This window comes from Akebia trifoliata, chromosome 13, assembly GCF_017979445.1.
Source record: "Akebia trifoliata isolate Shusen 1 chromosome 13, ASM1797944v1, whole genome shotgun sequence".
NCBI classification, from domain to species: Eukaryota; Viridiplantae; Streptophyta; class Magnoliopsida; order Ranunculales; family Lardizabalaceae; genus Akebia; species Akebia trifoliata.
In genome coordinates this window covers 14,606,375-14,618,753 of record NC_141387.1, presented here as the reverse complement: position 1 = coordinate 14,618,753, position 12,379 = coordinate 14,606,375, and the positions used below count along the sequence as shown (strand labels likewise).

At 33.1% G+C, this 12,379-nt stretch overlaps 1 protein-coding gene across 1 annotated transcript; it reads left to right on the top strand.

Annotated features, from left to right (window-relative positions):
• The first annotated feature begins 2,050 nt into the window (after nt 1–2,050).
• Nucleotides 2,051–3,626, top strand: GA2OX2 (gibberellin 2-oxidase). The gene is made up of 3 exons (XM_086421917.1): nt 2,051–2,553; nt 2,678–3,026; nt 3,180–3,626. The coding sequence occupies exons 1-3, from the start codon at nt 2,150–2,152 to the stop codon at nt 3,420–3,422; spliced, it is 996 nt and encodes a 331-aa protein (XP_086278043.1). The 5' UTR covers nt 2,051–2,149; the 3' UTR covers nt 3,423–3,626.
• The last annotated feature ends 8,753 nt before the right edge of the window (nt 3,627–12,379 follow it).

The following is a 12,379-nucleotide window of genomic DNA, read 5'->3' as shown; positions in this document are numbered from 1 at the left end:
ATGTTACATCGTTAAGCTTGTTCGACATCTCGATCAACAAAAATAATTTAGACATACATTAGTGAGCTAGAAACTATAGTTCTAAGCAAACCATGTGGAGGGAAAATCGGTTATAGTCGGTCACCTACATCGAATAATTGAATATTAGCTCATTTTACTCTCCATGTTGCACACCAGAAGGTTTAGTAAGGTTGGGAGCCAACCCTAATCTAATTTAGTGAGGACTTTTCTAATTTCAATCCATGGTCGAGGCTTTCTATCAATATGAAGTTAGGATTTGCAGAAAAAGGAAGATTTCCTATATAGCAGTTCCAATATCTTTAAAACACTTTCTTCCTCGGGATACATATTTTTTTGGGAATCCCTAACATCCCAACAGTCATGGAGGTTAATTTTTTATTTATTTATTATTATTTATATTTGTTTGAACCAACTCCCTACGATACTGTGCTCGACACCCAGTTGACCGACAATGTGCATAGAACTATATTTTTTTCCTCAAGATACAAGAAAAAAAAAAGTAATCATTTTCTGACTCCCCCATGTGACATTCTGAAAATACTCTCTTGATGTAGCATGCACTAGAACCATAGATCATTTTGCCTCGGGATATACAGTTGCATATATTAATGGTGATGTGTATCCTAAAGCAAAAAAAATCTATGATTATGGCAATGCCACATCAAGAGAGTATTTTTGGGTATGACACGTTGGGGAGTCACATTATCATGAGCACGACTCAAAAAATAAATAAATAAACAAAGTTCCATGCATGGTGCCACATCAACGTGGTGTCACAGGGAAGTGGATCCTCTGTAGCACATGGTTCCTATAACGACCCTTAGCACACTTTAAACGATTGAGAAAGAGCCACATCAGCTGATAAAAATTAGATCTTACACTAAAAATATGGGGAGTTCAATAGCCGTTCAATTTTAAAGACATGGATCTTTTTTTAAAACTTTTTTTTTTCCTTTTAAATCAGATCTAAATCATGATCACAAGAGGTTGAGATGTTAATTTTTATTTTAAAAAATCTCTCGCTTTCAATCATTTAAATCGTACAGGAACTATGTGCCATAGAGGATTGCTTCCATGTCATAGCCCATAGGAGTCCAAAAAGCATTTTTCTTTGAATAAAACTAAATTGACTTAGAAAAGTTTGCACTCAACTGATATGGATGTGACAGAGCCATAGATTTTTATTCGTTATGTATCTTGAGGAAAAAAATTGGTTTCGTGTGATTGTATTCAAGGTTTTTTCTTTTTGTCAGCTTAGCACACTTTATTTTTTCTATCTTTGTACTTAAAAGGGATAAAATTAACTTCATTAAATGTTGAGGCTCTATGTCAAACAGATGGTTTGGATAAGAGGAAATAAAAAATTCCCTAAAGAGTGATATTAGCTCCTAATTTCTTAGAGAACATTTTTTTAAGGTCCCTAACATCCCAACCGTCCGTTTGACGGAGAACCTCAACCCATGGTTGAGGTTATCAATTTCCTAATTTGATTGAATTTGATTTTTAGTTATACAGAGCATTGAGGTTATTAATTTCCTAATTTGATATAATTTAATTTTTAATTTTCTACTTTGCCAGATGTCTCGAATATATAATTTGATTGATTTTAAGTATCAGTTATACCTATGATTTTTAAATTCGGTATTTCGTCTCATCTCGTCTCGTTCAACTCCGATATTGAGTTGTCTCAAACGAATTTTTCAATACGTTTGAGACGTCTCGAGAGACAAATTAATAAATTGCATTGTAACTCACAAATCTTGATCAAAAATAATTTTATGAGTTGGTCTAGTTCAACTTTGATATCGAGTTAACTTGGACGATATATCTCGGTCTCGGACGAGTTTAAAAATCATGGTTGTACCGAAAAGTCGAGGCTATTAGTTTCCTAATGTGATATAATTTAATTAATTTTTAATTTTTTAATTTGATTTAATTTGTCATCACCAGGTGGTCTCCCTCGAGAGCATAAATCAGCAAATGCCAGATGTCTCGAATATATAGTTTATAACGCCAGTTTTCATGCATTTGTACCCATTTATAAACACCCGAAGTCTGTCTTAAAATCTCCCAAACAAACTCTTCTCTGTTTCTCTTAAACATCTCCTCTGTTTTCTCTCTAGCAACCATGGTGGTTTTGTCTAAACCAGCATTAGATCAGTTTTCTCTCATCAAAACATGCAAACCCACCAACAATTTCTTCTCAAATATTCCAACCATTGATCTCTCAAAACGAGATTCAAACACCCTTGTTGTTAAAGCCTGTGAAGAGTTTGGATTCTTCAAGGTTATCAATCATGGTGTGCCAATAGAGTTGGTGAATAAGTTGGAATCTGAAGCTCTCAAGTTCTTCTCTTTACCTCAATTTGAGAAAGAAAAATCTGGTCCTCCTGATCCTTTTGGGTATGGAAGCAAAAGAATTGGTCCAAATGGAGATGTGGGTTGGATTGAATATCTTCTTTTGAAAAGCTCTCTTGAATCTGTTTCTCAGAAATATCTCTCTACTTTTAGAGACAACCGAGAATTTTTTTGGTAAGAAACACAAATATAAACCATTAAAAACATCAATTTTTTTTAATTTTTGTAATAGTGGGTATCTCTGTATTTGTTCAACTTTTTTTCTTTTTTTAATGTTGTTGTTGTTGTTGTTTTCTAGCTCTGCTGTGAATGATTACATATCAGCTATGAAGAAGTTGGGATGTGAAATTCTTGAACTGTTAGCAGAAGGATTGAAGATTGAAGAAAGGAATGTATTTAGTAAGCTTTTAATGGATGAAGAAAGTGACTCTGTTTTCAGGCTCAATCACTACCCACCATGTCCAGATCTTCAAGCTTTAAGTGGTAGAAATTTAATTGGATTTGGAGAGCATACAGACCCTCAAATAATATCAATTCTAAGATCAAACAACACTTCAGGCCTTCAAATTTCTCTTAAAGATGGGAGTTGGGTCTCAGTCCCTCCTGATCACAACTCTTTCTTCATCATTGTTGGTGATTCCTTGCAGGTACAATTCAAACTTCTTAATGTTTTTTTTTTTTTTTTTTCCTTTTAAAAAAATGGGTTTTTTCTGAAAACTCAAAAAATATATTAATGGGTTTTTTAATTTTTATTTTAAAGATTAATAATTTATTTGATTTGGGGGGTTTGGGTTTTGCAGGTTATGACAAATGGAAGGTTTAGAAGTGTGAGGCATAGGGTTTTGGCCAACAGTTTGAGATCAAGGGTTTCAATGATATATTTTGTGGGCCCACCATTGAAGGAAAGAATAGCACCATTAGAAGAAGTGATGGAAGAAGGAGAGGAGAAATTGTACAAGGAGTTCACTTGGTGTGAATACAAGAAGTCAGCTTATATGACAAGGTTGGGAGACAACAGGCTTGGCAACTTTCTCAAGAAATAGCTGCCCATGCTGATGTAGTCAAGCCGACCTTTTTAGTAAATGGGTTGGTCAATTGGGCTTGCGAACTTTGACCAAATTCAACCAAGTTGGAAAAAAATAGTTTCTTTTCTTCTCTTTTGTAATTTTTTTTTTTTAAATTTCTGTTTTGTCCATGTAATTACCTTTCCTTTAATACAATTTTATCATCTTTATGGCATTATATCATATTGACAATGGTAGTGATGATAATAATAGATAATAGATAATAGATTATAGAAAATGGAAAATGGTGGTGATAATAAGCCTTCATTGGCCTCTTTGTGCGGCGTAATCTTTGTGAGCTTTGGTTCCCCACCCTCGCCGGGGAAGAAAGTCACCATCGAAGTCAAAGGTTTAATTATTCTTATCTCTTTATCTTTCGATGGATGTATCATTCTGATCGTTTATAGTCTTAATAGGAAATTTTTATCGACGCATGGAACTCTTTCATAATAATTCTTTAATAAATAATGCTAAAGTGACTTCAAGATTGTACCTATCTTGGTGTGAAAGTGTATAGGGATCATAGATGCTTTTAATTTAGATACGAGTGAAAAAGCATGTATGGTTCTTATACAAGTTTACACCAGGATGTGCGATAAGAGGTACATCTTGAGATCACTTCATTATGACTTTTCTTTAATATAAAATTATACGTAACACACCAAATATGAAAATAAACCCACAAAAATGGGTTCTTGAACATTGAACAAATAATGGGAGAAAGGAGGAGTTGCAAGGACAATCAATAAAATCCTTTATGTTGTGTTTGGATTGAGAGAAATGGAGAGAAGAGAAGAAAAAATAAATTAGTTTCTCTCAATTTTTCTTACTTGGATTGTTAAGTGGGGAGAGAGGAGAAAAGAATTGGAAAGAGGAGGAGAGAAAAATAGGTGAGTTTTCTTTCTCTTCAAAAGTGGAGAGAAGAAGATAGAAATGGAAAGAAAGCCTTTTAAAATATTTTATAATTTCAACACTACCCTTAAATCTCTTTTAAGATATTTTAAAATTTTAAAATTATTCTTAGTTCTCTCCGGTCAATCCAAATACGGTGGAGAGAAATTGAGTTTCTCTTATCTTCTCTTCTCCTATATTTGGATTGAGAGAAGTGGAGAGAAGAGAAACTCATTTTTTTTAAGAGAATAGAAAAGGAAGGGAAAAGAAGAGAATTTCAATTTCTCTCCACCATGTTTGGATTGACAGGAGAGAATTTGGGACAAGTTTGAAATTTTAAAATATCATAAAAGAGATTTATGGGCAGAGTTGAAATTGTAAAATATTTTATAAGGATTTCTATTCATTTCTCTCATCTTCTCTCCATTTTTGGAGAGAAAGAAAACTAACCTCTTTTCTCGCTCCTTTTCTCTCCAATTCTTTTCTTTTCTCTCCCAATTTAATAATCTAAATTAGAGAAATGGAGAGAAACTCATTTATTTTCTCTTCTCTCCATTTGTCTCAATCCAAACACAGGGTTAGAGTTGGAAGAGCTATTAAATGTTAAATGGATGATTGAATAAAAAATTTATCAAATTGGTCAAGTTGTAGGTGGACCCAAGCTCAATTTGGTTGGACTGATAAGGATAAGGCCTCAACCCAATCCATTAAAATCAGAATGAACATTTTTTCAGATTGGGTTTTTATTTGCTCTTAAAATTAGAATTAAAATCCAATCCAATTTGAGATTTCTATCTAATTACAATTGGATAAGAAAAGAACTAAATCCAAATTAAAAAATATATATATAAATAATGACATCTAGTTGATGGTTTGGTGAATATTTGAGATATCCTATGTTTTCAAACTTTTTCAAACTAATGCCATCTTTTGACCTTGGTTTACTCTTAAAAAATTAAATAAAAATGACTTAAATTCCCATAGATTTTGAAAACCATGTATTAATATGTTGAACAGATTAAAAATAATTTATTAGAGTTTGAAGAACTTGAAGACAGTAGATTTTTAGGAGAAAAAGACTATAGATTGAAGAGGAGGGCATTTAGGTCATTTTTCATTAGTTCATAAGAGAAGATTGAGGTCCCATGGGATGGCATGAGTTTCCCATGAGTTTGAAAACAAAGAGGATATCACAAATAATAATTTCAATTGGATTGGTATGTCTAAATCTCCCATAAACTTTCATATATTTGAAGAAAATTCATAATATAATTTACATAATTTCTCACATTAATGGGATCGGATCCTATTGGATTGAAACATGGTTAACCCAAATCCAATCCAAAAGATAACACAATTTAAGACTTATCGATACTTATTAGAATTCAAATCCTCTATTCAGATCTAAAGTTATCGGATTAGAAACTCGGGTCTTACCTTTTTTTTTTTTTCTTAAATTAATATTATTTATTTTCCTTAAATTAAAATCAGAAAAAGTGGTGGTTCTTAAAACATTGGATGAGAAGCTTTTCTAATGTATAAGTAGAAACCGAGATAGAAAAGCCTGTTCAGATAAGTTCGGTCAGGTTCTTAACATACCGAATGATGAGCTTTTTCTTATCTAAGTAGAAACCCACATGTAAAGGTCATGGAAAACATTTTAATTTCATTGTTTGGCGTGTCATAAAAAAAAGTTGGTGTGCCAATCTAAGCTTTATATACATTAATGAGGCAAAATTAAATTATTATGAAATGTGGAATTAATCTGTTGTAGAAGAAATTTAGCATGTATGTTGAATTCTGATTAATTGATTCAGATATGGAACTGTTACGATCGGAATCGGAATCATTTAGTTGGTCTCTTTCGTAATGATCTAGATGCCAAACTACCTAGAATTGGAATATATTATCTATGATTATTCTAAATTTTGTTTGGATTTTTATTCTCATATAGGTGTAGTAATTGCATTACCTCATGTGGTTGGTGTGACACTTGTTTCTGAGTAGATTTAATTAGAGGGGAGGGTTATATTAATAGGGCCATCTCCTTTGACCAAATGAAGTTGGGGACTACAATACTAAGGTCTAGGGAGGGATCAAAGTAAATATTTTGTGGGATAAGAGGATTTTGTCATGTAGTCGGTGCAAGATGTTTAAAATTATGTAATCCAGGATTGATAATTTCCCACATTCATAAAATAATAGGAAAATGCTGAAATGACAAAAAGTAATTATTGCAATTCTCACAAGTTTGATGTGGGATGTGCAGATAATCATAGATGTGTATTCTTGCGATATGAGTAAAAACCATCTACGGTTATGTATGCATATCCATGTCAGAATTGTGAGAATCACAATAAATACTGCATCACCCTAGCACGACTCAAAATAATAATAAGAAAAATCTTAGAGGGATTTTATTTTTACTGTGTTTCACACTGCATTGATGTGGTGGTGTTTCCTTGAGATATGTGTGAAAAGCTTCTAGAGTCGTGCTGGGGTGACACAAAGGGAGACAGAGGGGGTGACAGAATGACGTGGTGTCGTGCACATTATTTTAAATACTTTTCCACGAGATACGAGTAAAAAGCATCTACGATAATATGTGAGCCACCACATCATTTGTGTCATTCCAGCATTTTCCAAGCTTCTATGGTTTTGTGTGCACCTCCTTGTCGTCTGCGCAATGTGAAACACAGTGAAATCAAAGTCCCCCTCCCCCCCAACACACACACACACACACACACACACACACACAAAGCACGACTCTAATAATAAATGAAATAAACGTCCTATGTCATCGTCGACAAGAGCAGGTGGTGGAGCTGTTAGGGCCTTACTCATGTTTGGGGAGGTCATTGATACAACGAGGTTCGTTTGGCACGTAGTGACACAACAAATTTAGGGACCTCAACAACATAGGTGATTTTGACTTCACGTACATACCCTTAATTGGGATATGTGTTAGGTGGAGTCTAAGGACTCCAACCTCTGGAGTAGGGCTGTAACATTAAAAAGTCGTAATGAATAAAAAACCATGTTATTGGTTTAGATGGAAGTCCGCATAACCTAAGTCTTTATACCCATAAACTATAGAACACCAAGAATTATGATTATCAACTATGATTCCATTTTTATGGAAATCGACTGAAAATATTCCTTCCCATTTGCTTTTAATAATATAGAATAATTTATAATAAGATGAGTAGGACTACATATATTCGAAGGCTTAATGAACAATCGATTCTTGAAAATGAGGTACGTAGGACCACAATTGTTATTCTAACAACAGGAATCATTCTAGAGAATCCATCACTCTACACTCAACAAATGTGGGCTTCTTCCCCCTTTTACACATCATACATCACACACCACTTCAGCTTTGTTGTCTTGTACTAGATTCTCCAACATATATAGCTTACAACTATATATTAATATATATAGAAAAAAAATCTAATTGAAAATATATGAGTATATTTTTCTTTATTCTTCATTCGTTGTATCTTATCTAACTCTAGACCAAAGGTATCCCACATATAAACATAATAGTCTATTAATTTCTTTGAAACCTAACTAATCAATGTGGATCATCAAATGTGATGAGGTTGGACCCCACACAACAAGTCTACTTCCAAGGGACAATGTCAATATTGATTCCGACCATAAAGGACTTTGAACCTACTAACTGTAGTCAGGCCTTAACTCACTAATGGAATATAAATTTATAATTCTAATTAGTGTGCCACATGCATGTTTTTATGTTGGAAAATGCTGAAATGACAAAAAGAATTTACTGCAATTCTCACAAATCTGACGTAGGATGTGCACATAACCATAGATGTGTTTCCACACGATACGAGTAAAAATCATCTACAGTTATGTATGCATGTCCACGTTAGAATTGTGAGAATCACAATAAATCCTGTGTCACCCCAGCACGACTCTTTTATGTTTAGTGACCTCAAACAATAGTCCTTGAGATCCACATAATAAAAATCAAGAAAAGATATTTCATGTCTATCTCGATCTTGGGATGATGTGCTCCCTACTTTTTTTTTTTTTTTTTTTTTTTAAGGTATAGTAGTTATGAAAATTATTCTAAGATACTTGTATTATTTCATCAATTTTACCTATAAAAATTAAAAAGAAGAAAGAATAAAAGAACCTTTTATATATATATAAAATCCTTTAGAGGCATAAAAAAATGGAATAATTAAAAGGGGATGTGCTTCCCTTATCGTTCAATCCTTTTCGATACATGAATCCAATTGTCTTGGACAGTTTATTATTGGTTGAAAGTGATCATATTTTGCAAACCATCGGTCCATATTTTTTTTATTCAAACACTCAAAAAGTTTGTACTGTTAGAAACGCTTCTTCATTCAACGATTCCTTTTGAGTTAAATATGGTGGGCTGCTGGCCATTCAATAAAGATAGAGGAATTGTTGCTTTTCAAGTCAGACCAACTTTTGACGTTCTATGCTTACTTTCCTTTCCCATTCATCACCGTCACCGTCACCATCACCATCACCATCACCATCATCATCACCATTGGTCATCATGGTTGTCATCATCATCTTAGTCATCATCATTATCATTGTAGGCATTATTTCAATTATATGCTATCAATAATGTAAACCCTAGTCCTTCGCTCTCAATTTTATCCATATTTGATTCTAAGTGGCAACGGGACCAGAAAGTCAATGTGAATCACCCATTACATTGATTTGTCTAAGACCTAAGATTCAAGATGATGATAATCCCATATTTTAGAATTCTCTATTGGATTGATCGATTTTGATATTTTTTCATATCAAAAAAGTATTTTTTTTAATAATTTAAATATTTATAACGTGTGTGTATATATATATTGAAAAAGATTGCATGGACCAAGGGACCATATTGAGTATGAACTAAGGTCCAATTTGGGCCATGTGGATTATCCTGGTGGTCCAAATGACAGCTCAGCCCTCTTGTTTGTGGTCTAGATTGAGTTTGAAAAAAATAAAATCTCCCCCCAACCCCCAAAAGAGGATTTTTTAAACCAAATCTTAAGTTTTAAAATGGATGGTCCTGAAATTCTTAGATTTCAAATTTAAATCTAATGGTGAAAAAATCTTTTTTTTTTTTTGGGAGAGTTCATAAAATTCCATGCTCTATATGCATGTGGCACCCGATAGTGTATTTGGGCGTCACGTTCACATGTAGTCCATAGAGATAGATAGCTCTTCAATCCATATATATATATATATCTTATAGAAATAATATTTATGTTAATACAAATACATATTTAAGAAAATATTTAACGTGATTTTAATGGAATGATTCACACAAGTCAATTTGATCTTGGTGGATGCCAAATGGGGAAGGGTGAGTATTGTTGATTCAATCGATATTAGTTAGTTTTTAAATTATAAAATGACTCGTCCTAGAGTGACTGTACAAAACACTGCATCTGACATTGAGTTGATGTGGAGGTGTGCAAACAAGAAACCATATAAGCATCAATGGTTCTGTGCACACCTCCACATTAGCTCAATGTCAAACTCAGGGTCCTGTGGACAGTCATTTTAGCCTTTTCCTTATAAAATTGTTCTTGCATTAGCGAGTAACATTACATGAAAAAAGGGTAAATTTTATGTCAAGGTCCATCGAATTTACCCTTTTTTTTTTTTTTTTTCACATAATGTTTAAAAAGATCGTATCAAATTTACCCATTTTTTCATGTAACGTAACACAAGACATTATAAAGGAAGGGAGAGTACAACACTCTCGACATTAAAATTTAAATTCTAAAATAAATGACCTAAATTTTATTAAATCTTTAATATTATAATTCGAGAAGGGTGAGTATCGTTGACAAAGGGGAAAAATGATTTTATATTCAACTATTAATTTGATTATATTGGGCCTATTAGATGGGCCAATTGATGGGCCTTTTGTGAAAATTATTATCTACCCAAATCTCTATTGGGTCTCAAGATTGGGTTTTCATTGTTTTCATGACACAAGAAAGGCCTACATCAAGTTCAAATTGGTCGCTAGATCACAACGATGGACCCTCTTGTCAATTGTTACAAAATGGCCTACCATTGCGTATGGTTTTAACTTGAATGCAACCAATTAGATTTATGACGAAACCTAGAGATCGATCGTTGATCCAATTTGATTACCTCTATGGGATAGACCTCAACAGAAAACTCCGGAAATAAAAGTAGTGATTGATTTATTTTCAAATTTATATTAAAATAAATCTTATACCATAAATGTCAATTATTTGTTATACAAAATTAGACCATAGATACTTCCTATTCTAACTCACTATTTGTGCTCCAGCTTGTGGAGCTCATACGGATAATATTTAAGTCATGATGCATGCACGTGGTTTTGGTACGCGGCCGATGCAGCAAGGGCACATATTCCAACTGTCACGACCGTATTCTTTTGAAGTGAGGTTGTGCGGCGTAAAGAGGTGCTAATCTATAAGTAAGCCTGTAAAAATGATCTTACACTACAATACGTAGCTAGCAAACAAGATAATGAAACGATACGAGACAAAGTCCAGAGGTAATTTTATTGATATAATATTGATTACATGATGTAACATGTTACAAAAGCAAATAGGTGTGTTACAAGTAACTGATGATCTATGATATACAGGATTCCACATAGCTTGGTGCGAGGGCTTGAGGTCAACGTGGGTGTAGACTAGACTACCCAATTGTATATTGAGTCATTAAACATGAATATCATCATCATTAGAGTCAGTAAATTCTAGAATTAATGATTATGCTAAAATCTAGCTTAAATTAAAGATTTAGATGAATTCTTAAAATTTAAGTCAACTTTTAATAAAATAAAGTATGTTGGAATGGATTGAAAATTTTATAGGTGGTCCTTAAGGCATGGACTGTACGATCAGATTTTCTAAAATATTAACCACATAAGCCACATAGGTTGGAGTATAGATAATGGAGTCTAATGACAAATGATCCAAGGGTTTCATTGGAAAAATCTTTTGACGGGACGTCGAATTTATCCCTTTTTTCACATAGTGATACTTTCGATCACTTGCACCATGATATGAAGTCAATAAAGCGTAAATAAGATTTCTAGGAATATAAAACAAACAGTAAGTGCACAATATGTGAATCGCTCAACGCCATATCTTATTATTTGTAATATAAATATATATATATATATATTGGTTAAGCATGTAATATTATTTTGTAGGACAACCACTAAAGCGATGTTTCCTTCAGTACTAGGTAGAAAGTATGCATCTATGTACTATAGAATTTTGATAAGAGCTAGTATATTGAAATAAAGTATTTCAAAGAAATTAGGTAGGAAAAAATTTCATATTGTTTGTATAAATGTAATATCATATTGGCCCAAATAATGGCTCAATCCTCAAGGGTTCATGCTTTAGATTGGGATATAAAATAATGATAAAAATAATAATTTACCTTCCCAAATTTAAAATGTGTCCATCAACGGTAAGAGAAAATCTTCTATAATATATTTTTTTAAAGTAGTTCTTAAAATTTTGTGGTCTACATCTTCATGGACCCTGATCATGTTTTTGGGTGCCGGTGGCGTTGGACATATAGGTGGTCCTTTGGTCACATAAACTCTCTTTTTGGACTTTGCCGATGAATGGATGTTCATCCATCACCCTACATCTCGTCCCCTCAAGTGTTCGCAAATGTGTCCCAATGTGTCATCCCCTCATAATCAAATTAAAGTTGATATATATGTGGGGTCCATTTGTAAAGAACAACTCTTTTTTGTTTCTCAAAATGACTTTCTTATTGATTCGCATTAGCATGATCCAAAGAGTTAATCATGAAGCTAGTTTGCTCGTCCATTCACATTTGGAGTATCTCCAACCCATATCTCTAAATTTTTCCTCCAAATTGGCATCTCACATTTAAATCAATTTGAACTCCAACCAACCTCTTCTTTAAAACACTATTCATTCACTTGAAAAAGTTGAGAAGAGAAGGTAAAAAAATGACAAGTCTTTGATCATGTCAGATTA